The 25,499-nt window shown below is 38.5% G+C and overlaps 2 protein-coding genes across 2 annotated transcripts in view; both read right to left on the bottom strand.

Annotated features, from left to right (window-relative positions):
* The window catches only part of cdk5rap3 (CDK5 regulatory subunit associated protein 3), a 312,712-nt gene that overhangs the window by 24,827 nt on the left and 262,386 nt on the right, over window positions 1-25,499 (bottom strand). The gene's annotated exons all lie outside the window — the stretch shown is intronic.
* Window positions 33-16,680, bottom strand: tbx21 (T-box transcription factor 21). Its single transcript, XM_033984732.2, has 6 exons — window positions 15,932-16,680; window positions 7,688-7,842; window positions 6,593-6,714; window positions 5,472-5,630; window positions 4,294-4,355; window positions 33-3,548 (listed from the first exon to the last, which is right to left on the bottom strand). The coding sequence occupies exons 1-6, from the start codon at window positions 16,480-16,482 to the stop codon at window positions 2,768-2,770; spliced, it is 1,830 nt and encodes a 609-aa protein (XP_033840623.1). The 5' UTR covers window positions 16,483-16,680; the 3' UTR covers window positions 33-2,767.

Here is a 25,499-nt window from a genome sequence, read left to right on the forward strand (position 1 = left end):
TTGTTTCAAGAAATCCTCTTGCTCACAGCTCTGGTATTATTAATTAATTTTATTAATAAAAAGAACAATACAATATACAGTTGCCACTTTAAATAAATTACAGTTTCACTTCAAAAATTGCATTGTAATTAAGCAAATTAAATTAAAATATGTGTGTGATAACAACTATTCCCCTTCACATTGCTGCACATATATGTACAGCCCTCTTCTGTACTGGTGAATATAATTGGCAGTTTTTCCTGGACATTAACAGTGCACATCGATCACTCACAAAAATAACATGCGTCACACTTGACTTTACCCTGTTCTGTATTTACTAATTTACAGTTTAAATCCCTGATATTAAAGCCTGTATGTGGCCTCATTTTAAACTGAGTGAACAAAGGGGTAAAAAACAAACAGAAGACATGGAAGGATTTGAACATTACATTTAAGGTATGGAACAATTTGCTGTAATACTGGAGCTCACCAGCAGGTGTCAGGCCTTTATCATTTCAAAATCAGCATCAGTGTTGATCCACAACACACTGCACTTATCCATCAGTGCATATTTAAATAACCCTTAGATCCAATTAGTTAGTCGCACTTTATTTACATGTTCCTCAGATTTCATTATTATATCAGATAATAGATAATACACAACTTACATATGGGTCCAATCACATCATACTATTCTCAGCATTTAATTGTCACAAAATATTCAATTGCTTTTTGAAATAGGGTATCAATATAAAAACTGACATTATTGAAAAAAGAATTTACATTTTTGGTACCACTTTATAACTACACCTGAATTAGCCATTAATAAACAATGAAGAAAAACATACTTACTAATGAAAAAGTTGTTTATTAGGAACGATACAGGCTTAGCAGCTAGTTAATTAAAAGGTTAGGGTATTAATTAAGTAGTTACTAAGCCAGAATAAACAATTTTGGCTTCTTTGTTTATGCTTTATTAAGGTCAATTAATGTGTAGTTATTTTAAAGTGTTACCACATTTTACAGAGCACACTTGAGGTTGATTGTCCTGCTTTATGGCACATTTTAAACCCCCATCATGATTTGTCTGTCCCTTGCATTGTGTGGCAAACGAACACCCATACACTGCATAAGCCTACTTTATCTGTTCTTTTAGCTTTAGAATGTGGTTATCTGCCCCCAGTGATGTCAGGGGCAGCTGGCGCACCTGCAGCATGTGAGGGGCAGTTCTCTGATCAGGGCCGACTTGTGTCACGTCATGGTGGAGTCTATGGGGGGAGACGCCTGGTCACTCCAAGCTTCCTGTTCTTCCTGTTGCTGTGAAGGCGACACTGTCCTCTTTATTTACCTACAAATGCAGCCCCTTTCAATGACCCACTTTAACACATCACCTGCTATTGTCACATGTGCTTTAATCCAGGATGGGTCAAATGCAGAGGGTAAATATGGGGACATTAGTGTACCGTTGCTTAGGTGTGTATCCAATTGAAAGTGATGTTTTGACTGGAAGTACAGATTTGCAAGAAACCCCCAACTTCACCTAAGCAAAGGGCAGTGATTTTGTCTTTTGCATTTGTAACATATTGTATAAATTTACATACTGCATTGGTTAAGTATTTGCACCATTGAGAGTTTAAAAAAGCAAAACGTGACAGTGGATGTAAAGTAATAAAATATGACTTGTGTTTCTGTCTTTTTCTAAATGAACAATATTACTTCTAATCTTCTTGGGGGCTATTTTAATGTTGCCTATATAATTAGTCCTGAAACTCTTCTATCTATCATCCAGCCCAGAATTCCTGTATTAATCTTAAGTCTGTGCTTTCAACTTCAAGTTCCTTTACCTCACCACTAGTGGACGCCATCTTGCTTAGCATCTTAGTGAGTTGTTATACGAAATGTATCACTATTGCTGCAAAATCATGAGGGGGAAATGGAGAAATGAATACCTGCATATTGTGGGAGTCAGCGCTGAATAACTGTGAACTGTGGTTTTGAGTTAAAAGACAAGGGACGGATGAAACTACACAGACAGACATTTTGATGTATGAAGAAAGGGACAATTTCCTCAGGGTGGCTGTCAGGCTCAGAGATACAAATATCATGTTTTTTTAAATTTACACGTTTGGAAAGTCACAGGTGAGGTGTTTATGTGCCTCTAGGACAGTGGGGCAAGACCGGGCACTTCTTCGTGATCTGTTTCTGTAAACTAACTCTGACATAAATCTTGAAAACTTATGTTATCTTTTGACACTTTGACAAAGCCTTTTGATGGTTGCATTTTTTTAGCCTGGTCAGTCAGTCCCAGTATGTGTATATATTTTGTTTTTATTGAAGAGCAACAAAATATGAAATGATCGAAGAAACAAAACAATGCTTAAACCTTCAAATGTTGGATCAGTAGCACCGTACTCAAAGTTGTACCCAAGTTTGAATATTCTAACACATTTAAGATTTGCATTCAAATCTGCATGGATCTTATTCATGGGTTACCACTCTGTGACTATTTCAGGACTTTCCATATTCACACAGATATAACATTTTCTTTCAAAATTATTTATCACTATGGCAACTGTCCTAATTTTTCATCTTTCCAAAACCCATGGACAGGATTTTAGTGTGAAAGGATTCCAGACTGACTTTACTTGTTAATGAAAGAGAATGGGTCAAACTGGCCAGGCTAGTATTCTGCTTAACCTTAGCACTTAACTATGGCTTGAGTGAGTCACATTTGAGTTTGTGTGTACAGGAAAAAGATAAACACCAAAATAGGCTTAGTTTCAGGTCCTCAGTGCGTGTAGTAGCCGTAATAGTCTACGTCACTGTTGTTGTCCTCTCCAGCACGGGACGGAGGGGAGTTTTCAGTGCTGGACGCGTACGGAGAGACCCTTCTTTTCTTATTGTCCGAAACTCCACTTTCAAACAAACCTGAGTCCATCGAGTCTGCAGATTTAACAGAAACTGGTTCTAACCACGTCTCCTCTCTCACTCCGACATCTTTAGACTTGTTCTGTTGCAAAGGCAGAGGGAGGGGTTCCAGCAGTGAAGACGGGTGGAGTCTTGGGTTCCCAGGTGATATTGAGGAAGACGAAGATGAGGACGAGGATGATATCGGTCTAAACCAGCCTAAAGTGGATGGAGGTTTACTCGAATGGGTAAAGGGTCGATTTGCGCCCCATCCTGGTGCAACAGGGCCTGATACTGAAACACTACCTCCCCCAAATGTGTGATCAGGGTAATAACTGAGTGGGTGGTGCGGGGACGTTTGCAAAGGAAAGGGCTTGTAGAAACCATTTGAAAATTCCCCTTCGTACGAGGACGTGAAGTCAAGACGATTCGGGGGTTGGTACCAGCGGCTATGGGGTCCCGGGCTTGAAGAGGAGGGGTCTTTAGACTGCTGACCCATGCCACCCAATGCGTCCCGACTGAAGAAGCGGCTTTGGGGCAGAGGGCTCATGTACTGATCCGTGAGATGGTAGCCCTGAGGAGGGTAGCAGGTGCCCGCCAACAGCTGCTGGTTTTCGGAGGGAGAAGGGGTGAGGCGGTCTGAGTCAGGAGGGGCGTATAAACTGTGACAGAGGAACAGGCGGGGGGTGGGGGGAGACAGGAACGAGGAAAAGAAGGTGTTATTTCCTGCGTAAAAAACCCTTAAGCTATCTATCAAACATCTCATACTCGTCACACCTCGCTACCAACGCTAGTGATTTGCAAAGTAGTAATTACACTCCTCCTTACACTTTCTGATTTTGAGAAATTTGAAAGATGTGGAATTACGTACAAATTATTAAATAAATATCAAATATAATTAATATTTCACCCTTTATATTAGATTTTAACAGACTTTGATTAAGCTTTGTGGTGCACTGTCACTTTTTTCATAGAGGGTTTCCCATATTAGAGATTTCATTGAGATGTTATTGCTTTGCCTAATATGTTTCAAAATATGGCATTAACTGCTATCAATCTCCACTGAGACAAGCAAATGACACCACCAGGCCAAGTTACAGGTCAGATCTGTGGAGAGGTGACCCTGCTCAGAGTATGAATGCATGCTTTCAAGACATCTTTCTACATAAAAAACAGATGAGAGATAGATAAAGTATTTAATGCCATACTGCGAAACACTCCAGGCAATCACATCTCAGTAGCAACAAGCAGGTTGAGTACACCACACCTGAAAAGTTACATAGTTTCTTTAACTTTATTATTGCCACTACATTTGCTGATATGTCTTTCTAAAAGTCAGGTGGCAAACAACAAGCGCATGCCATAAACAACAACTATGACACTTACTAATGACTTGACTTTACTTACGTGTCATAATTGTCTCGGAAACCTTTAGCGAAGGGGTTATGGTCTATTTTCAGTTGAGTGATCTGTGTAGTAGGAACAGGAGACAGACGCAGACACAGAGGAGGCATAGGAAAAAGAGAGAAACAAGAGTGGTCAGCAAGCAATAATTAATCATCATACTGTGCTATTTTTAGTACTTCATATTTATATTGAAACATATCTGAAATAAGAGTGAAGTTTAAACATTTATTTGATTTATGAGTACAAGGTTTCATCCTTACTATCTATAAGTTATTTCGTAAACAGCAGAGGTCACTCAGGGTGAGGTGACACTTAAATGAACTTGTAGCAGTGTGGACTGAGAGATGTGGAAATTTTAATTAGTTTTTATAAATTATTGACAATAGCATGCATTAACTGCAGTCTCTATGTTAACATGGCAAATACATGAATCATTGAACTATAGCCTTATCAAGATATAAGCCTTAAGTAGATTTGAAATATGACGCAAGCATTCTATGGCAATTTAATGCTTTTGAGAACTGTAAAAGTGCCATCATTTTAATTAATAATACAATAATAATTCACAGTAGTGATAAACAACGTGTAGGGCAGTGTTAACACAGCTAAATAAAACAAAAAAAAACTGATATTAAATTTGGAAAGTGATTCTGTATCTTTAATGCAGAAGCTATTTTAAAGAGACTCCACCTACTTCCCCACCCACTCCTCCTATTGGCCAGCTGTCATGAGTGACAGGCAGATTTAGCCAATAATAGTCTCAACTCTCAGAAGAAGCAGGTTTGATTATCTTTAAGTAGTGTTGTCACAATATTGAGATACAGCAATGATAATTAACAACAAATTTCTTTATACAGTAGAATGTAATTTTCAACACAAAATAATCATAGATTTTTTTCATATTATAAGTTGGTCCTTAAAATATCAAAAGCCCAGTTTTCATAGTTATGTGATTTTTTTTTTTTAATTAGTAATACTAGGTCAAATTTTTGATACAAATTATACTATCAGTTAGTATCTAGCTACTGATTTTTGAGAACCCAACTTTTAAGGCCATACAGCAGCTTAAATTCTGTTCCACACTTATTAAATCGTTGATTACTGGTAAAATGTGGACTAAGTTGTATTGAATACTTGAAAACCAGAGTCTCTGTCTGAGAGTGGCTGCAGTGACTCACATCTGCGTTTTGATAAGCAGTGACAGCGATGAATTGCGTCTCAGGAAACACAAACGTCTGGGCCTTGGACGAGAGGAAGGGGTCCTCGGATCCATCCTCCTTCACCTCCACGATGTGAAGACGAGGCTGGTACTTGTGGAGCGACTGCAGCACCACCATCTATAGGACAACGAGCAAAGTCACATTAAAACATATTCAAAATCACTAGTGCAGGTTTATTGGCATGGAATATAAAGGTACTCTATGTGACTTTTCCAGTGGGTGGTCTGTCAACTACTTGTCTTCATAGACTTTATTGAATTTAATACTCAGAATAAATGGAAATATGTTAAATATGCTGTGTTTTAGCAAAAATGCTAGTTTCTACCTTTAGAGCTTGATGTCACATTATAAACAGTGTACTTTTTCCTCATCATAAGGAGATGCTATTTCTTTGCCTGGAATGTTCCACAGTATGGCATTAAAGTCATCTTGCACTTATTCAATCACAGATGCTTTCATTGCTAACAGAACATTCATTATTATGATGAGCAGAGTTTCCTCTTCAGCCTCCACAGAACTAACTGACGACTTGGCCTGATGACGTCTCTTGTCCCCATGAATTTAATGCTATAATGTGGGATGTTCAAGGAAAAGCAATTAATAATTGCTTTTACAAGCAATTAGCAATTATGCAGGTGGCATACCTCCTGCATAATTCCTAATTGCAGTGCACCTTTAAAGTGAAATAAAAAAAGAATGTAATGAGAAATGCTACAAAAGTACATGGGTAGTCCAGGTTAAATTATAGTGCCTTGGTTATTATTGTTTAATGCAGATAGCCAAAACACTTTACATAAGTTATTCACACCAATACACAGTAGTGATAAACTCCCCTGGGGGTTGACTGACAGAAAGGAGGATGCTAATCTGTGTCATTGGACTTGACATCTCAAACCACACATCCACTCACTCACTAATTCACACATTACATTTGCACACAAAAAGTAGGTGAAAGGCTCAAGAACACAACATAAAGATGTGTTAGTTTGTGATCTAACCCACAACCCAATAACTATTTTGATATTGCAGCTGCCAGGTTTAAAGATAGAACGTCTGCCTTTATATAGTATATGTGTTACCTGTGCCACATTATTGGTGCTGCCCTTGTTGTTGGTGAGTTTGAGTTTGCTGAAGGACACTTCCTGTCTCATCCAGTGAGCTCCAGTGTTGGGAGAGTCTGGGTGCATGTACATCCGGTTTCCTGTCAACACAATTAATTCAGGTCATTTATTATCATTATCATTATCATTATTATTATTATTATTATTATTATTATTATTATTATTATTATTATTATTATTATTATTATTATTATTATTATTATTATTATTATTATTATTATTATTATTATTATTATTATCATCATCATCACCACCATCTAAACTGAGCAGGCAAAATTTAAATAATGATGTGTGTAATTTTCAAAAGTAAAACAAACCTCAATTTTTTGTTTTAATATTTTGTTTAAATATTTTTTTCCTAAAATATACAATGTCTATATGCAGTGTAATTGTAAACTGTGAGAAAAATGTCTGTCACCACAATGACCTAGTAACCTAGAGCCTATTTAAATCCCTACCGAACTATTAGGTGTAATTGTGAACTTGCTTTACCGCAGTTTCCACAAACACCTGAAAAGCGTGATGACACCTTTCTTGCTTAATTTCATTTGCAGAGATGTTGATCAAAAAAATCTGAGGCAAAATTGCATGTGTTGGTTAACCTGCTTATGAATGTGTGAAAAAAAACAAAAAACATTTGAAATATTTTTTTTTAAGTAGAACTGATTGGTACTGAATATGTTCAAAAGTGATTTTAACTGATATCAATATTATTTGGTTAATCAATAATTATGATTATTCAGGTCCCATATAATAGTCAGAGCTAAAAAAAAAACCCCAAAAAACCAACAAACTAAACATTTTAGAAGTTGAATTAACCTAAAGATTTACTAAAAAGTTTAACCTGTTGCAGTTTTCTTTTTTATTTGTTGTTTGTTGTTTACTTGGACCCATTTATTCGGTTTTGGAATTGTATCCTCTACTTTTCTGACAGAGGCATTTAAGGTTATTTTATACTTGTATGCACAGTTCTGCATTGGTTGCACTTGTTTTTAATGACACTGACCCATGTATTGTATAGTTTTCTAAATGCTTTGATATTGGTGTGTGTACCTGGCATGCTGCCCTCTGCCTTGCCGCACTGGACCCACTTGCCTCCTTGGTACCTCCAGTGGTGCTGATCAGCCAAAACCACATCCACATAGACATTATAATGAGCGGAAGGATCCAGAGCACTGATGTTGAAGCTCAAGAAAGGAAACATCCTCCTGCAATAGGAAACAACACTCAAGTCAATACATACTCAGTGTTTAATTCATATTGCATTTACATATTACACATATCATGCGAGTATGAGTGGGTATATGAGGAAAATTATGTTGCTCAGTTTAAAAATATTACATAATAGCATTGTTCACTTAAAGGTCCAATATTATGCAATTGTCTTTTGTGAGCTTAAGTTATGTTAGGATATTGTTACCTCCCACAAGGTAGAACAGAGTATTTTTCATTTGAGAGAACTTAACCTAAATATACAGAGTTTGTGAGTTAAACTTGTGTGAATGAAACAAAACCCAACTCCAGGTTTGTGATGAGACAACAACATTATAACATAGATCAGAAAATAGTGTAATATGGGCCCTTTAAAGCTAAAATAACCATATAGAGTCATGATTCAACATATGTGTAACATACAGGCTCGAGATTATCAGGGAGCAAACTTAAACGTGCACTGTGTTTATGGTTGGGGCTGTAACCTGCTTTGCTTCAAAAGTTTCACAGTATGTCATTAAACTTGCATTCACAGGTAGTTTTATTGCTCAAAAATAACTTGAAATACATGCAGTCCTACTGAAAGCAAGCTTGCCTCTCCACAGACTGAACCTGTAACTTGGCTTGGTGGTGTCTCGTGCTTGTCTCCATGGAGATATTTTAAATCAATACTTTGGCACAGGCAAAGAATTAACATCTACATGGAGACAAGTAGATGGTGGACCCCCAATGAAAAAGTTACATGGTGAACCTTTAGATACAATTTGAGTAAGAAATAAAAGAAACACAAAAAATCTATACACTTTTCAATACATTTGAACAATATATAGATATGATACGAAATTTAACAGACTATTTCAACCTATTTTGGGATTTTTAGGTCAACTATTAGCTCATTGTACCTGACAGTATAACAAAACAAGGAAAATTGTTCATGTTTAGGTTTTTTGTTTTTTTTTTTTGAATGGCAGTATAGTGGACCGGATCATATTGATTTGCAGAGCTCTTCGTTCTTCACACAGACTGGAAAACCAGAGTTAAGGCGGTGATGTTGGGGGCAGGGTGACAGGGCGCGAGAGCAGGTGAATATTTAATGCAGTTCTTAATAAAAGATGTCCCAGCAGTGTGTGCTGATTGGGGCTTTACATGTTGGACTTATTTTGATCTCAGACGCCTTCAGTGAGAGGGGGTAACAGAGAGGTCAGGGTGTCCCACAGGAGCACAGCTGGGTGGCTCAGAGTTCAACATAGACCAGGGACATAGATACATACCAGGACACAAATGCTATGTAAAAAGCTATTGAAATCATGCAGTATCAGTAAATGGTATTAGAATAGTATATTTAATGTATTTTACCATTACTCATATGACATTATTACTTCTGTTGTTGCACCCAAACTTTGTTATCTTAAGTTATCAGCACATACTAGGCTTCAAATGTCCCCCCTTTATCCTTTCTCTTGGCATACTGATTAATATGATGAATTAAATACAAAAATAAGGTCTATGACTATGTCCATGTCCTCAGTGCAGATTTCATTCAATGTACGAGCATTTTTGTTTGGATTTTGATATATGTAATTATTCCAATGTTTGTACCCTATGTGCGTATTATTGTTAATTAATTGACAATAGGCACTGATGGCACACTGCACAGCCCTATCGCAATAACAGTCAATCCACTGCAAAGTATAAAGATACATACAGTTAGGCCTGTCACAATAATGACTATATCAACTTATCATTCAATATATGAAAGCTGGAACAATATTTCTGGGGTCAGTATTTATCATGTGTGCACTTTCTGGGACATTTTTGGTTATTCTTTGGCTATATGATAAGATTTAATAGTTTGAATTAATAACTTCTTAACTCATTACAGATGCAAACTAAGTACTGTGTTTCATTCAGCTGTTAATTTATTGCAGCTCATCTTTTTTTTTTTAAATATTGTAGATTTAGAAAAGTTTTAGTGGTTTAAATCTCCACTTGGATTATTGTGTCAGTGTCATAAATGACTTTCACTATTATCGTTTATCGTCAATATTTATTTGAGCAATTTATCAAACTTCAAATTTGTTATCGTGACAGGCCTACATACAGTAACATGAACTTGTGTTGCACTCTGGATCTATACAAGCTTTAATGAACCAGGGCAACGAATTTAGCTTCTGACCTGTCAGTTTTACCCCAATGGCTCCTGAGGCTATGAGGCATTGGACTGGAAACTTTAGTCATGTGACCCAGCCAATACCCATTCAAGCATTTGTTACATCACAACATCAGCAATACAGAGAAAACCATGCAGTGACATAATTATATTATGTTTACCTCGCAACTGTTAACTGTCAGCAGTGTCATGCAGTAATAAATATCTAACTTCCACAATGCAAGATGTAAATTCAAAATGCCAAAATTATTCATTAAAGAATCAATTACAAATTTCAATTAAAAAAACAAAAAACAAACTTAACGATGAACAAAAAACAAACAATGGTATTTTAACACAAGCTCTCTGAACAATTCAAACCCTAAACCCTCCAGTATCAGGAAAAGTGGCATCTGTGTCTCTGTTTGTGCTGGTTTCTTGCTATAACTGAGCAGAAAAATATTATTCATTGATACTTATTTATTACGAAGGTGGGTTAATAAACCTGCTGTGGCATTAACTGCATAACGCTTCTGGACAAACTAGGATTAAATAAAAGTTTAGCAATGTGCCTAAAGCTCACACTTGTGTCCAACAAAATGAATCTAATTTATATTCAGTGGTTCTCCCTGAAGCTGTTTGGTCATTTAGTGGTGCAAACCTACTGAGGTGTGTAAATACTGCAGTTGGAGGCTACAGCTACATGCTAATGCTCTAACACCTGCTGGGGATGTCCTTTTATGAGGTTCTGACAGAAACAAATACTTTGGAAAGACATTGCAAGGACTAGGTACTGAATGATGTCCCCATTATAATGGAATGACACATTTGGGTCAATATGAGTAAAGTAGAAACAAAAACTAAAAAACAACCTTCATAATTTGTGGTCACAAGCCTGGATATACAGAGATAGTTTTATGTCGCGAAAGGCATTTGGTGACTATGCCAAAGCAAAACGAAAATGACTACAGGCATTGAAGCAGATCGTGACAGCATATAACAAGAATACTGAAAACTCAACATATGTTTTGGATACAAATACTACATTATGGTCACGCATACAAGTTTATGGGTAACAAATGGGTAACTGTTGGCATCTTGTGTTTGAATCCAGCTTTATATTGAGTTTCTACATCTCTGTCCCCGCAGTAAGACAAACCGTGCTCAGAGTGTTCCCAGTTGGGTCTTTTGGCTACACGGCAAGTCCTGTTTTACAATCAATCATAGTTCTCATAGTGAAACACAAGCACGGCTGCAGCTCTTTAGTGCCTCGCAAAGAACAGGTGAAAAGTCTCCTCTTCCAGCGCTAATACAAGTGAAAGCAGAAACTAGGCCCAGGCAAAGGCAGATAGCTACACCTACACTTGTGGAAATGCTGAATGAATGGATGTTTATTAAGACTGTTTATCATCATTATTATAGATACTTTTGGTCCAATAAATGATCGGTGGAACAGTATTTATAATTATTGTGAGAACTTTTTTGTACTAGTCGGGAATGTTTTGTTATTTTTCTGTACTACAGTAAGATTTGAGTTGGACAGGGTTGATTACATGACTTCTCATGTTAAGCTTGCATCTATCTCATGATAGATGCAAGCTTACTACTAAAATGTTCGATTCTGTATATATTTTTCATAACTCATGTCTCTTTATCTATTTTGAACATTTGGGATAATTCTGCTTTATCGTTATAATGTCAGTGGCATGAATTAGTTTCAATATTATCATTTATTGTCTGCATTTCTTCAGCAAATACAGCCTATAACGTTTAACAATATCAATTTCTGCACGTTCATTGATTATAGTACAAGTTTTTTAGGATAAAGCATAACTTATTTGAGGGGAAATCAAACAAAACACAACAAGGTGGGTATTTGCATGTGTGGGTGGCTAAAAAACTCTCTGCGATCGGTTTGAACCAAAACAGTGATGCTAGGCTAGAATGCACATATGAGCAGAGCCGCGGTTAAAGCGGTAGAGCAGTGCACAAGTACAGTAGCGCTAAAACAGTTTGGCACTTGTGAGAAATGTGAGAAATGCAGCCACAAATGAGCTCAAAACAAAGAGCTGATATAGAGAGATATGGGAGATATTGCAAGACATATAAAAAACAATAATTAAGGTTTTCTGTTTGGCTGATTGGGGCCATACACAGGCCTACACTTTTCCAGTCACCAACAAGGTTTACCACATAGTAAGTAATGCAATTAAACGCAATTTTAAGACTGAAAGCAACATATTTTGAAATGTAAATAATACACATTTAGAGTATGTTTTAGGTTGTATTTTATAGCGACTTTATATATATTAATATATTAGGACATTTAAGTTTTTGTCCAGTATTTTCAGCTCATGTTAGTGTAGCAAACCTATTCGAATTTTATTACTCAGTATATCTTTACTTGAAAATGGGGAGACCAGTATATCACGATTTAGTGTATAGGCTACCACAATTTGTATAAGGTGACCCGATATTGTAGCCTTTTCAAACTAAACACCGAAAAAATATACTTAATGAGGTGAGTGTTCAGTCACTCTGAGAAAGACACACACACAAATATCAAAATCAGATGCCTGGTGAGGGGGAAGAGAACAGATTACAGTCCCAGTGGAGAGATGGAAAGGTGAGAGGGGTCTCTTTAACATGAACGACCAGTGATTAGGACAGACAGGGTTTTTTTCCCTATGAAGAAGAAGGGCTGCCACTCCGAAGCTGCTCTGGGACAGTTTAGCAATTTTTATGTCATTTCAACATAAGACCCCAGATTTAGACTTTAATAATTTATGCAAATATACTTTTAAATACAGTATGGCAAAACTTAAATTTCTTATTGTGTCCAAATGTCCACTCACATAAATAAATAAATAAATAAATAAATAAATAAATAAATAAATAAATAAATAAATAAATAAATAAATAAATAAATAAATAAATAAATAAATAAATAAATAAATAAATAAATAAATAAATAAGGGGGTATTCCTCTGTCAAAGTGGTGCAAAATCCCTTAAATTGTCCTTTCAATAACAGATGTTTGGATTGCCCACAGGTATCTTGAAAAACATGCATTTTACAGAGCTAGGGGGCTTACCTCTCCACAGATCTGACCTGTAATTTGATTTAGTGGTGTCACCTATTTATCTCCATGATTATACGTTTAACGCCATATTGTGGAACATTCCAGGTAAAGCAATAACATAAACAAGCATGTGGTGGACTCTCTGACAAAAAGTTAAATAGAGAATATTTAAAGCAAAACCAATTAAAGGTTATACAAATCTTGCATTTATTTACATACACCTTTGAAAATCACTGCAGAAGCTTAATTTTAATTAATTTTGTGCAATGATTAGACCACAGCAAATTAATTCAAACATATTAAAAAACATCTATTATTTACATGATAAGAGGAAGCGTCAGAAGCGACACAACTTTCTGTGAAAAACTGCATACATTAACAGCTGAACAGGATGTCATGCTGTCAGAGCTTTAAAATGGTTGCAGTTCTGCTTTCATGAAGCAGAAAATAATTTTAAAAAATGAAATATTTGATCTTTCTTTTCTTCAAATATAGTTTCTACATATCATAGTTGTACCTTATGAGGTTATATTTTTATCTACAGACTACCTACTCTAATCTCTCTATGACTCTTGTTATGTCTCTGGAAATAACCTTGTTATTAAACATTCATAATAGGATACATTTGGTTTCCTGTTTTCCTGTAATAATATATGGCCGACCTACTTGATGCATGCTGGTATAAATGTTACATTTTCAGAGTATAGACTCAGTACAAACTCGGTGAAGCAAGACTCATACGTAATCCAGCAATGTTTGAAGACAACTGCTTTACTAACAACTTTCTAATTGTATTGTATGAGACCAGACAGTGAACGCATGATCAGTCATGTCTTAGCTTAAAATGTCTTTATGTCTGGCAGGTCTAAGGTGGTATAAGACCACCGTGTATGTCTGCCAGTGCAGATGTGGCTATGGGCTACTCCTTTATGCTACAGTGGTCTGTCTTTCTCAGCCCTAGATTTCAAAGCTCAGGTGTGGTACAAGCACAAAACATCTGAGAGATCTGACAGGCAGTGCAGCCATCCTCTGCTGCTGGTACAGGCTGCAGAAAAAAAGAGTAGCCTTTACTTCCTACACTTCAAAGGTGTTTCACCTCAGCCTGGCTAAGGGCTCACTACTGTTTGACCCTGGTGTTTCTCCATTTCTCTCAGACCTGGTTTTTGATTAAGATTTCAGCTCCTCTTAAAATAGGCAATGTGCTGCAAAACTATATACAGAAATATTTCCCCTATTTTTTCTCTTTCTAACAAAGTTGGTCAGAATTTATAAAGGATGTGAAAATTCAAAACACAACGTTTGTGGTTTTGCTTTTATTTTGCAGGTGGAAGGATAACACCTCTGCACGCTTTTGACACCCCCGGAAGACTTGATAGATAGAAGATAAGTGACACTTGAATGCACGCGAGGGTTAAATGAAAACTGTTTGTTTCAAATCATAGTTTATAAAGTAAATTTGCGATACTGAATACAACCCAAACACTCAAATTAAATTAGACTACATAAACATCGTTATGCGCTATGCGTAAAACTTATTTGTCGAACATTGTTACATCCAGACGAACATTTATTGTTGTTTTGATGCAGGCTGAAAGTCACGCCGCATCAGTGGACATATCAGTGTCCTATAATGTGACAGCACACACGGATTTTGTGCACAGATCCGCGCCATGAGAAACCTATTGCCTGAAACCTTCTGTCAAACTCAAGTGTGTCGTATTAGTGAATTAATCCCCATCGACGTGGCGCGGGCGTAATGCGCAGTGACCCACGCAGGGCCCGGCAGCGGCGTCTCTTTCTCCCCCATCCTCTGGAGAGAAGTGTGCAGCGAAACTCATCGTGTTATCAATATTTAAAATGTGGTATTGAGACTGCAAGACTTTTACACAAGAATCTATTTTTAGATTTAAAAGTGAAATTTAGAAAAAGCATGGCTGTATCGGGAAAGAGCCTTTGGGCCTATTGAAAACCTACACAAAACTAGCTATATTTTATTAACAGCCAAAATTGTGTTTTAAGTATTCCTCATTGATACTTTGAAAACATTAATTCAGGCTATTTATTAGGCTTATTTAACAAATCTCTTATTCGTTATTAAAATGTTCAGATAAAACACATTCACCGTTTTGAGGACAACTTAATGAAGCATTAGGCCTATTCCAATAAATCAGTGGATCAATATTGTAACATTTTGATTCAAGCGGGAGTGCGCAGCTCGTGTGCAGTTCACAGGCCTCAGTGTGAGTGTGCTGCAGGTGGGACCTGAGCCTGATGAGAGCTCAGAGGCGTCACACGTTTTCTCTGCTTCTGATCTAACATGTCAGCTCAAAGACAAGTTTTTTTGAGACTCACACTTTAGGCCAGGCCTGTCTTTTATTTAAATATAATTTTGATTATAACAAGCTTATTCAGTTTTCCACCGTGCGTCGACATATGACAAAAATAATGGATAAATATGAACTAAAAGCATATAACCTAAGGCAATCATGAGTTGAACGATGACTGACCACATATTTTCAATATATGTAACTCTTGTGCGTAAATTGCCCTTTAGATGTTTAATATTTTATTTTCCAGACCGTCTGCTTCTTTTTCACATACCTCACAACTGACCTAGTGTGATACATGATGACAACTGCAAACAATTGTCTATATGTGGACAATTGCATATGTGTAATTTGCATACAAATATTAACATTTCAATGTCAACTTATCCACTGCTCTATAAAGAGGCCTAATGCATGTGGAAAGTAAAAACGCGCTATTTGGGTTTGAATAAACTGCACATAATTGAGCAGAAATAACCTAAAGCCTATAATCCTACAGCTCTCGTATCTTGGCTCTTGTCTCTTACCTGCCCTGTTTGGTGATAATCATCTCGGTCTGAAACTTGTGGAACTTGGCCCATAGCGGGTAATTATTGAGCAGCGCCTGCGTCTTTCCACAGACCTGCAGCCCTGGGAGCGGGTAGAGCGGCGGCCGCTGGAAGCCGTGCTGGAAGCTGCTGGAGTATTCAGGAGAAGATGGGTGGTAAACGTCTTTGCCCCCTGCTGAAAACCCGTCGCCCGGGGTTGGAGCGGGGATGTACCCCTGCGCGTGTGCCGCTATCCCACTCCTCCGCACCTCTCCGTATGGACAGCTACTGAGGGACTGAGCGTAAAAGCGGGTGGGCTGCCCCCCGTAGCCACCCACAGTTTGTTCTGAGTGAAAGGGCAAAGTCAACGCGTCCTGTCCGCCCTGGACTCCGTCTGTGTAGTAAAAGCGGGGCTCCTGGATGCCCATTTTGAAGTCGCTTAGGTCCTTCCCGCCGCGGTGCAGGTGAATGTCAGCCGGACTCTTCCCGAAAGTTTGTGTTTCAGTCCCATTCAACATGCTGAGGTAAAGGTTCCCGCCTATGCCGCCCATTTGCAGCTTCGCCTTACCTTTGCCACTAATGGCATAAGTTTATCGTCCAGCGAAACACACTCAGAGAAGCACTTTATGTCACTACAAACGCCTCGCTGCTGTGGGACCCTCGCTCTTCACAGCGCTCACTTCAAATCAGACACAGTGTCACGTGGTGCCCTGATGTCCGGCTGTTATTAAGTCTGTCCTGAGTTTGAGACAGTGGTGAGTCCGACACATGTCCCACTGAGTGATATATACATTTGTGCGTGGTGATATTTTGGAGGTGTGTCTGCGGCAGAGCAGCGCAGCGATAGGCTCCACTTATGACAGAGCCAGCCCCTGGTTCAACGCAGCACCGAGTCAGGCACCTACAGACTGATATCTGTGACGTGATCCAGAACAACTATCAGGAGTGATCGAAACTAATGGAGATTCGGATATCAAACAAAACATTTATAATATTTTATTTGCATGCGAAATAAAACAAATCTGCATAAATCTTTAGCCCCTTTATTCCTCTTATGTATTAATTCAGCTCAGTTGGATACTGACAGAACAATAGTAATAAGTTTATCATGTGTTGCATAAAACACCTCTGATCTTATTTAGCAGCCTGTTTAAGAATGAAAAAGGGCAACAAAATAACTAAACTAATTAATTATCACATAATATAAGATAAATAACCAAACAACAGTGTTTTTTATTGACATCTTTTAAGCTTAAAGGCACACTGTGAAACTTTTCTGATGGGGGGTCTGCCACCTGCTTGTTGACAAATGCACACAAGACCCTGAGGAAATAGGTTGAGTTTCATATTTAGTCATACTCTGTATACTTTCACAAAGTCTGTCTCTGATTTTAAGAAGACGTCCGTGTGGGCACAGTCTGGTATAGTCATGTGTGATGAACAGAAACTGCTGTGGAGTGTGTCAAGGTTCATCTCAGCTCTTTAAGGCCTTTTAGCTTGTTTGGTTTGTCACTTTTGGCCAGGATATAAAAGCTTGCCCTCTGGTATTAATACGTGTGTTGTAAATATAGCCACATACACATACAATAGTAAGTGAAATCCCTTGAGCACAGGTATGACACTGTCACTGCCCTAATCTCATTTCCTGTTTCTCTCGTAGCAAGGTGAGCTCACAAGGGCAGCGCTGAAGTCATCTGAGTTGACACTGGAATTGTGAGAGTAGCCACAGAATAGGCCCTTGCACCCATCTGCCCTGGGCCTTTGGGACATCACCTTCAGAGGGACAATCAAGTCTGCTACTAGTGTCATTAGCAGGTCACACGTACGGCTTTAGATGCAAGGCAGCAATAAACCAGGGTCAGCAGTGCCAAGAGGCTGGAATACAAAGAGAATGGTTCAAATTGTGTTTAACTCTTGAAAATATTTGCTTTTAGTTGTACTGGCAACATGCAATAAGGATTATGACCAAAAATAAACATGGTAAATATATATTGTACTTCATCAGCTTTGAGTCTGAATTTTAAAAGTAACAATAAAGATATTTACAGACTAGAAAGGTATGTGCAGTACTCATCCGCCTTCACAATTCACTTTCTATCTCTGACGTTGTCTGTCTCCTCCAAAAAAGTTACGTAGTGCACTTTAAAAAAAATACAGTTGATCAATGAACACAATAGTACTAAAATCACATAGTTAAATGGAGAAAATGACATGATGTAATCCAAAATACATGTTGTCTACTTAGTACCAGTGTTTGAGAAGCAGCAAAACAAACCTTGCCCTCTTGCATTGTGAGTAAGGCTATCCGGGTGTGAGAAGTTATAAATAGTGGATTGTAATCTCTCTCACTATCAAAGACACAGCAGCCGAGCGACACTGCAACTGGACCCTGATGTAAAATCTTGATGGTTGTGCAAGAATGTACTTAAAGGGAGTGCGCTTGTCTGAGATCCTGCTCCGGTGGGCCCATGGATTTAGACGTGATAGACGTGTTCATCGGCGCACGTCGTAGCATGTCTTCATTAACAGCATCCCACCACTTAATTTAATCAGAGTCAGACTTGTCACTGAAACTTCATCACACAGTTGACAGATAAACCTTTATGGCTGGATAATAAATTCTATAGTATATAAGCAGACCTATTATACAGCCATTATTAACTTGAACAATTTATAGACTACGGAACTCTAATTATCATTATGCACTTTTACAATGTCAATTACCTGCCTTGTGTTTGTCCAATATATGTGATGTGTTTGTGTGGCATTGTATGTATGTATGGCGTTTTTCTCTGTGTGTTTTGACTGTGAAGACAAATTTCCCCTCGGGGACAATAAAGTAACTAACTAACTATTGTCAAGAGATCAACTTTCCCCATTTTGTCACATTATCTCTCTCAACTCTTAACTCCTCATGCTTAGATCTGTTATGTCTAGTGTATGGGTTATGTCTGTTTTATACAACAATCAGGTACAGTGACTCCTTGAGTAACATGCAGCCTCAAATGCAACAAACACAATGAGTAGTGTATTTTGTCATAGCAGTATTTTGAATAGGACCATAATGACCAGCCTTCACTCGTCGCATGTGTCACCTGTCTCTCGCTTGATTGGTTTTGGGTACCATCCACTGTAGACCCTACCCTTCTTGTCCCTTTCACTAATATTATAGCGTTCTAGTGTAAGAAAACATGCCAAATATTTTGGTTGAACACACGGGCTACTGTAGGGCTACTGTAAGCTGTAACCCATGCCAAAACAACAGCAAACAACAACAGTCTGAACTTACGAGTGCCACTCTCTGAAAACAGACCAGTATGTGACAAATAAAGCCTTCACGTCAACCTGTCGGCATAGCAACCAAGTGTCACATACAAAAACAGCTACATGAACAACAACATAAACAGTTACAAGAATAGCAATACCTGTCGACTCTGAGGTAAACACAAAATATCAGTTTATAAAAATATTAGCTTTAAATGTGCGCTACTTAACTTTTCAGCTTTTCTCCATGGAGATTGCTTTGCCTGGAATGGTCCACAGCATGGCATTAAACATATCATTCTGGGATATATTCATTTGTGTGTGATCTGACCTGCAAATTGTCATGGAGAAAGTTAAGCTTAATGCAATACTGTGGAACGTTCCAGACAAAACAATAACAGCTAAGTGGAGACAAGCAGATGGCAGGACCTCCACCAGAAAAAGTTACATAGTGGAACTTTAAATACAAATTCTTCCCTAGTATATCTCCGATGACATGATGAAGAGATAATCTGGTATTCCCCTCACCTGTCAGTGGTCATAATTTTATGGGAGATTGGTGTACCTTAACCGGTCCCTCTAATTCTGCAGTTCACAACCCCCCCAAGTGAAATCCAACCCAGTTTTCTCTTACTAATATCATGTCTGCAATGTTCACTATGCCAAAGTTATATACGGTTGTTGTAAAAAGTCACATATTTGTAATTTATTCACCAAAAACTTCACAGAACATTTGTTCAAACACTAAAAATTTGAACTGTATATTATCTGGGGTAGCCACTCACTAATGTTTTATGGTTTTCTGGGACCCTTGGCCACATACCACCCTTAAGAACATAAATATCAGTGTCTTGACATTGCCCCGATGTGGGTGGGCACGGCTGTCACAGAGTTCACAAATCAAAGTCAGAGTACAGGCTGAACTACAGTTTTCATTTCAGCTGAACCCCAACATGAGCAGGCCATTTAAAAATATGACGTTATCATCAACCCACAAGACAGTTATATGAGATTTATCACTTGCAAAGAATCAAGGCAAATGTATGTTTATAGGGACAGTTATGGATGGTAAAATCGGGTGAAGATGTCTTACTACAGATGAGATGCAAGTACTGTAGGTATTTGCAAGCAATTTGAGTACTTTTCTGTAAATCAACACACTCAAATTAGCACATTCAGTTTTTATATTACATCTTTATGGACACTATTTACTGCTACAGTTTGTAATAGTACTTCAATTAATACTAGTGCTACTACTAAATCCTTCACTGCCTTATTCTGTTCTATAACTACTGATATTGTTGTTACTGCATTATTGGTTAATCAGCAAATAGTGTGATATATTAGAAACAAAAATCTCAAAAATCTGTCTTTTCTCATTCAATCCATACTCCAAAAACGTAAAAGTGCTTTGTTATCTGGCTTGTTATGTTGTGCTAACGTTTTAACACAGAAAGTTTGATATCATAAAGCTGGTCTTATACTAGATAAATTGTAATGTGCTAGATGTATTAAACAATGCTAATGCAAATTTTGCGGCATAATAAATATTAAAACAACGCCACAAATGAAAGCATTCTACAAATAAAAATAATTAGGTAGTCTTTATTTTAATTATTTTGAATTTTAAAATTGATCAAATTATATTCTGACATCTCTACATCAACAATCAACTTCTGGTCCTGCTTCTAATACATTATTTATTCTATTTCAGCACATATTGCCACTACTAGGCCTAAAGGTTAAAATGGTAGATGTCCATGAGTGAGTAAATGTGTTTAATTATTGTTTGTTTATATGTTAGAGACAGATAGAAGAAACAGTTTTAGGTAATATAGTGGTGATATAACACAAGATTACAACCTAGGCTCAAGTCTCCTGTGTCTCCTGGCAGTGGGAGCAAGGTGGGTTAAGTGTCTTGCCCAAGGACATAACATTTATCTGTGGGAGCTGAAATCGCATCGCCGATGTGTGGGTCAGTGAATCTGATTGCTCAACCAATGAAGTTTATGTCAAGAGCTGGATTTGAACCTCCAACCTTCTGCTCAATGGACAAACATTCTATCGATCGACCGACTGTCGCTGATTATCATTAGTTTGGCCACTAAAGAGGCTGTACCTGATTTTTTTCCATGTATTTAGCAAAATTCTTGTCCCAGTACAGATGGAAAATCATCACAGTGAATAGGTAGGATGATCAGAATGTATAAGGTAACTAAGGACCACTAGTTTAAAAGGAACTAGTTCTATTTTTCATCAGGTACAGAGCCTTTAAGGTCAAAATATGTTTCTAATATGAGCCAGTGTCACTTGAGTAAGCAGTTTAATTTAGAAAACGCACAAAGTATTAAAAAGTAAATTGCTCCTTATCACTTCCGCCTCTAATTAGGCTGAATAAGCTGCAGCCTGTTCTTCACAAAAAAAATCTTCCTGTCAGAGGCTCATAATTAACACAACATATGTTTATTCAAATCACTGCAGGATGTGTGAAAGAGGGCTAGACGAGGCACCACCCACCGCGGCTGTGAACGCAGAGGGAGACTGAATTAAGTGTGGAAAAAGTGGAGATGAAGATATCCAAAGCGTAGCAGTTAGAGCTCGGCGGCATTCGCACCTGATAGCTTATGAACCCTTTGGTGAAGTGCAAATGTATTCCTGAGCAACCCCAGAAACAAACAAGCTGCCACTTCCTTTCGCCTATAATTAGCTGGTAATCAATGCTGGGTGAGTTTCTGTGCAGTCAGACGTCCCAGCCATAGAGGGGCAATACTAGACCTTCAGCTGTACCCTCTGCCCCTCTCGCATGTCGAGCCAACATAAAGACCCCACACAAAATGGCACATCATAAAACACTGATTGTCAATTAGTGTACATATATGGCTATTTGAATTAGATAGCATTAACTTTGGAAGGAGAGGATGATGGGGAGGGCATACGGGGCAAATGAGCCAATCACTGAAGAATGAGACAGGTTTTTGTTTGTGTCTGCAACTGTCTAAATATTTAAATGTTTATGCTACTCCTCAGTATTTTTAGATTATGGTATTGTTACAGGAGGAGCAGTATGGTTTTCGTTGTGGTCGCGGAACACTGGACCTATACTCTCCAATGGGTCTTCCAGGGTTCATAGGAGTTTGCCCAGCCAGTCCACATGTGTTTTGTGGATCTGGAGAAGGCATTTGACTGTGTCCCTCGCAGTGTTCTTTGCGAGGTGCTCCAGGACCTTTTGCTATGGGCTGTCCCGTCCCTGTATGACCAGAGCAGGAGGAGCATTGACGGCAGTAAGTCAGACCTGTTCCTGGTGCATGCTGGACTCCGCCAGAGCTGCCCTTTGTCCCTGGTTCTGTTCATTATATTTATTGACAGAATTTCTAGGTGCAGCCAGGGGCCGGAGGGGGTCTGGTTTGGGAACCACAGGATTTCATCTCTGCTGTTTGCAGATGATGTTGTCCTGATGGCTTCTTCGAGCCAGGACGTGCAGCAGGCACAGGGTTCAAGTGTGAAGCGGCTGGGATGAGAATCAGCTCCTCCAAATCCGAGGCCATGGTTCTCGATCAGAAAAAGGTGACTTGCCCTCTTCGGGTGGATGGTGAGTCCTTGCTTCAAGTAGAGGAGTTCAAGTATCTCGGGGTCTTGTTCACAAGTGAAAGAAGGATGGAGCGTGAGAATGATGGGCAGATCGGTGCAGTGTCCACAGTGATGCAGTCGACTATCAGACTGTTGTGGTAAAGAAGGAGCTGAGTCGAAAGGCAAAGCTCACGATTTACCAGTCAATCTACGTTCCTACCCTCACCTATGGTCATGAGTTTTGGGTAATGACCGAAAGCACAAAATCACGGATACAATCGGCCGAAATGAGTTTCCTCTGCAGAGTGGCTGAGCGCACCTTTAGAGATAGGGTGAGGAGCTCGGTCACATGGGCTCGGAGTAGAGCCGCTGCTCCTCCAAGTCGAGAGGAGCCAGCTGAGGTGGCATCAGCATCTGTTCAGGATGTCTCCTGGACGCCTCCGTATGGAGGTGTCCTGGTCATGTCCCACAGGAAGGAGGCCCTGGGGAAGACCCAGGACATCCTGGAGGGACTATGTCTCTCCACTGGTCTGGGAACGGATGGATGTTATTGTTATATGTATCTATTGTTATATGTATCTATTTTTTGTTTGGTTTGGGTTTGCTCTGTTATAAAGTAAATATTTTAAAGAAATCACTCAAAACTATGGAGACAAAGCTATGATTAATATTCTTCCATTCAGTTCCATATTAATTAACTAAGGGTATTATCGAGTCATCAAGTCATCTTCTCATTAAGGCCTGGAATTGTGTTGATATCGCTTAAAGAAACTGGAACAGTTCATACTTTCTTATTGAGAACAGGGTTGCCTCTCCACAGATCTCACCTGTAACTTTGTCTCGTGGCATTACATTAATAACTACATTAATTAACTATACATTTTTAAGAGTCATCAATTCATCTTCTTGTCTTTGGATAGAAAAACCAAATAAAATCGTCATTCATAAGTGTCTGCATCTTGTCACATTCCCAGTAGTGTGAGTTTTTCCACTGAATCGTCCATTGGCACTCGCAGTGTTGTGACCCGTCAGGCACTTGTCACTTTCTCCAGAGCTTGTTTAAGAGGGGAGGAGTGTGATGGAGGGAGAGTAATGGGGCAGCCTGCACTCTCTGCGTGGCCTATGAACCTTTGCTAACCCCCATAAACATGAGCAGGACAGGGCAGAGCTGCACAAGACGCTATAGTAACATACGTAAGCTTCATAAAGTGTTACAACTACATAACCAAATATATAGCGATTTATATATTAGCGAAGCATAATAGCATTAGATTTCCAACCTAATCTTTGTATTCATTGGTTTCAGCTTTCTGCTATAGGGTGACATTTTGAGGACTCTTCCTTTTTCAAAAGATAAAATATTTTGTTTTAAATGGTCAGTTGTTATGGCAATGATATTAATGACCAACAAATATTATAGGTTTATATTGCTATGTAATGTTGCTTATGAACTAACACTACTCATTGAATATAGACTGCCATTACTGTCATGTCCCAGGTTATCTGCAATACTGGTGGTCCTTCGTTAGTGTCAGTGAATACAAAATTCAATTATTATTTGATTACTGGTAATCAATATTGTTAAAAAAAATACTTGTATCTACAGAGGTAACGCTTCTGTAGATACCTTAAATGAAACAGGATTTGTCTTTTATGTTAGTCACTTAAAATTTGCAAGTATACATTTAATGCTACCCTAAAGTTTAAATGCTGCACAGAGGCCAAACTCTAAAATAAACTGGACCATGGCCCGTGGCTAGTGTTACTTTCATAGCCGTCCTTAACCGTAATAGATGGTGCCCATGTAGGTTCATTCACGCTGGGCTATGTATCTGGGGCTCGCAGATCCTTGGGAGGTCCTGGGACATGAGCGCGAAACACTGGTCGCTTTATGTTACGGGACAGACAGACAGGCAGAGCAGCAATGACGAAATCAGACAGCTGTGCATTTGCCTACATTCCTTAGGCTTGCTTCATGAATACAACTGTATAGCCCCATACCAATCCCCCAAAACATTGTCCGGATTGACTTACAGGACCTCTACTGTACCTCCCAGAATGCACAGCTCTATGCCCCCTCCCTATGTTCTTTCACCCTGCTAACAGCACACTTACACACGGGTGAACTATCCCAACGGCTGCATTAAGAAGTCATCAGCCTTGTCAGGTTCACGTTGACCTCAGTGCTTCTGTGAGGTCAGGTGGTCCACTGTCTACTGCTACTGTTTGGGGTTAAGTTTCAGGACAATCAAAGGAGCTTAGGGAAATACACAAAGAAACAACTGCAGTGTAAATGTAATCTCCCAATGGCACAAAGTATGGGTACATTTGTAATTATGTGTTGTATCCATTGGCTTTGGTCCAAGAGGGTTTTTCCTAACACTTTGTCTTGACAGGAACATGTAAACTGTGTAGTCATTATAACATATTTGTCATCTGTAACAAGGGTGCCTGTAAATTCTGTAGCACAAATTCTGCAGATCTAGTAGTGTTATCGTGCAGCTAAGAACGACTACAATGCAATTTAAATTCAGTATCCATCCATCTTCTTCCGCTTGTCCGGGACTGGGTTAGGGGAGCAGCAGTCTGTCCTTTTAATACTATTTACAAAAGCATACAGTAAACCTTCGTTCACATATTCTCAGCAGCTACCTGGCAATTCGACATTACTCTCTAAACTCTAACCATTCACAAACAGTATTTAATCATATCTGTTTGATTGTGCACTACATTAGAT

The sequence above is a fragment of the Periophthalmus magnuspinnatus genome, chromosome 19, assembly GCF_009829125.3.
Source record: "Periophthalmus magnuspinnatus isolate fPerMag1 chromosome 19, fPerMag1.2.pri, whole genome shotgun sequence".
Classification (NCBI taxonomy): Eukaryota; Metazoa; Chordata; class Actinopteri; order Gobiiformes; family Gobiidae; genus Periophthalmus; species Periophthalmus magnuspinnatus.

Coding starts and splice junctions, on each gene's coding strand:
- tbx21 (XM_033984732.2), bottom strand. CDS start 16,482: ATGGGCGGCATAGGCGGGAACCTTTACCTCAGCATGTTGAATGGGACT. Junction 6,715..7,687: donor GGCAGAGGGCAGCATGCCAG/GTACACACACCA, acceptor TTGTGTTGACAG/GAAACCGGATGTACATGCAC. Junction 5,631..6,592: donor GCACCAATAATGTGGCACAG/GTAACACATATA, acceptor GTTGTCCTATAG/ATGGTGGTGCTGCAGTCGCT.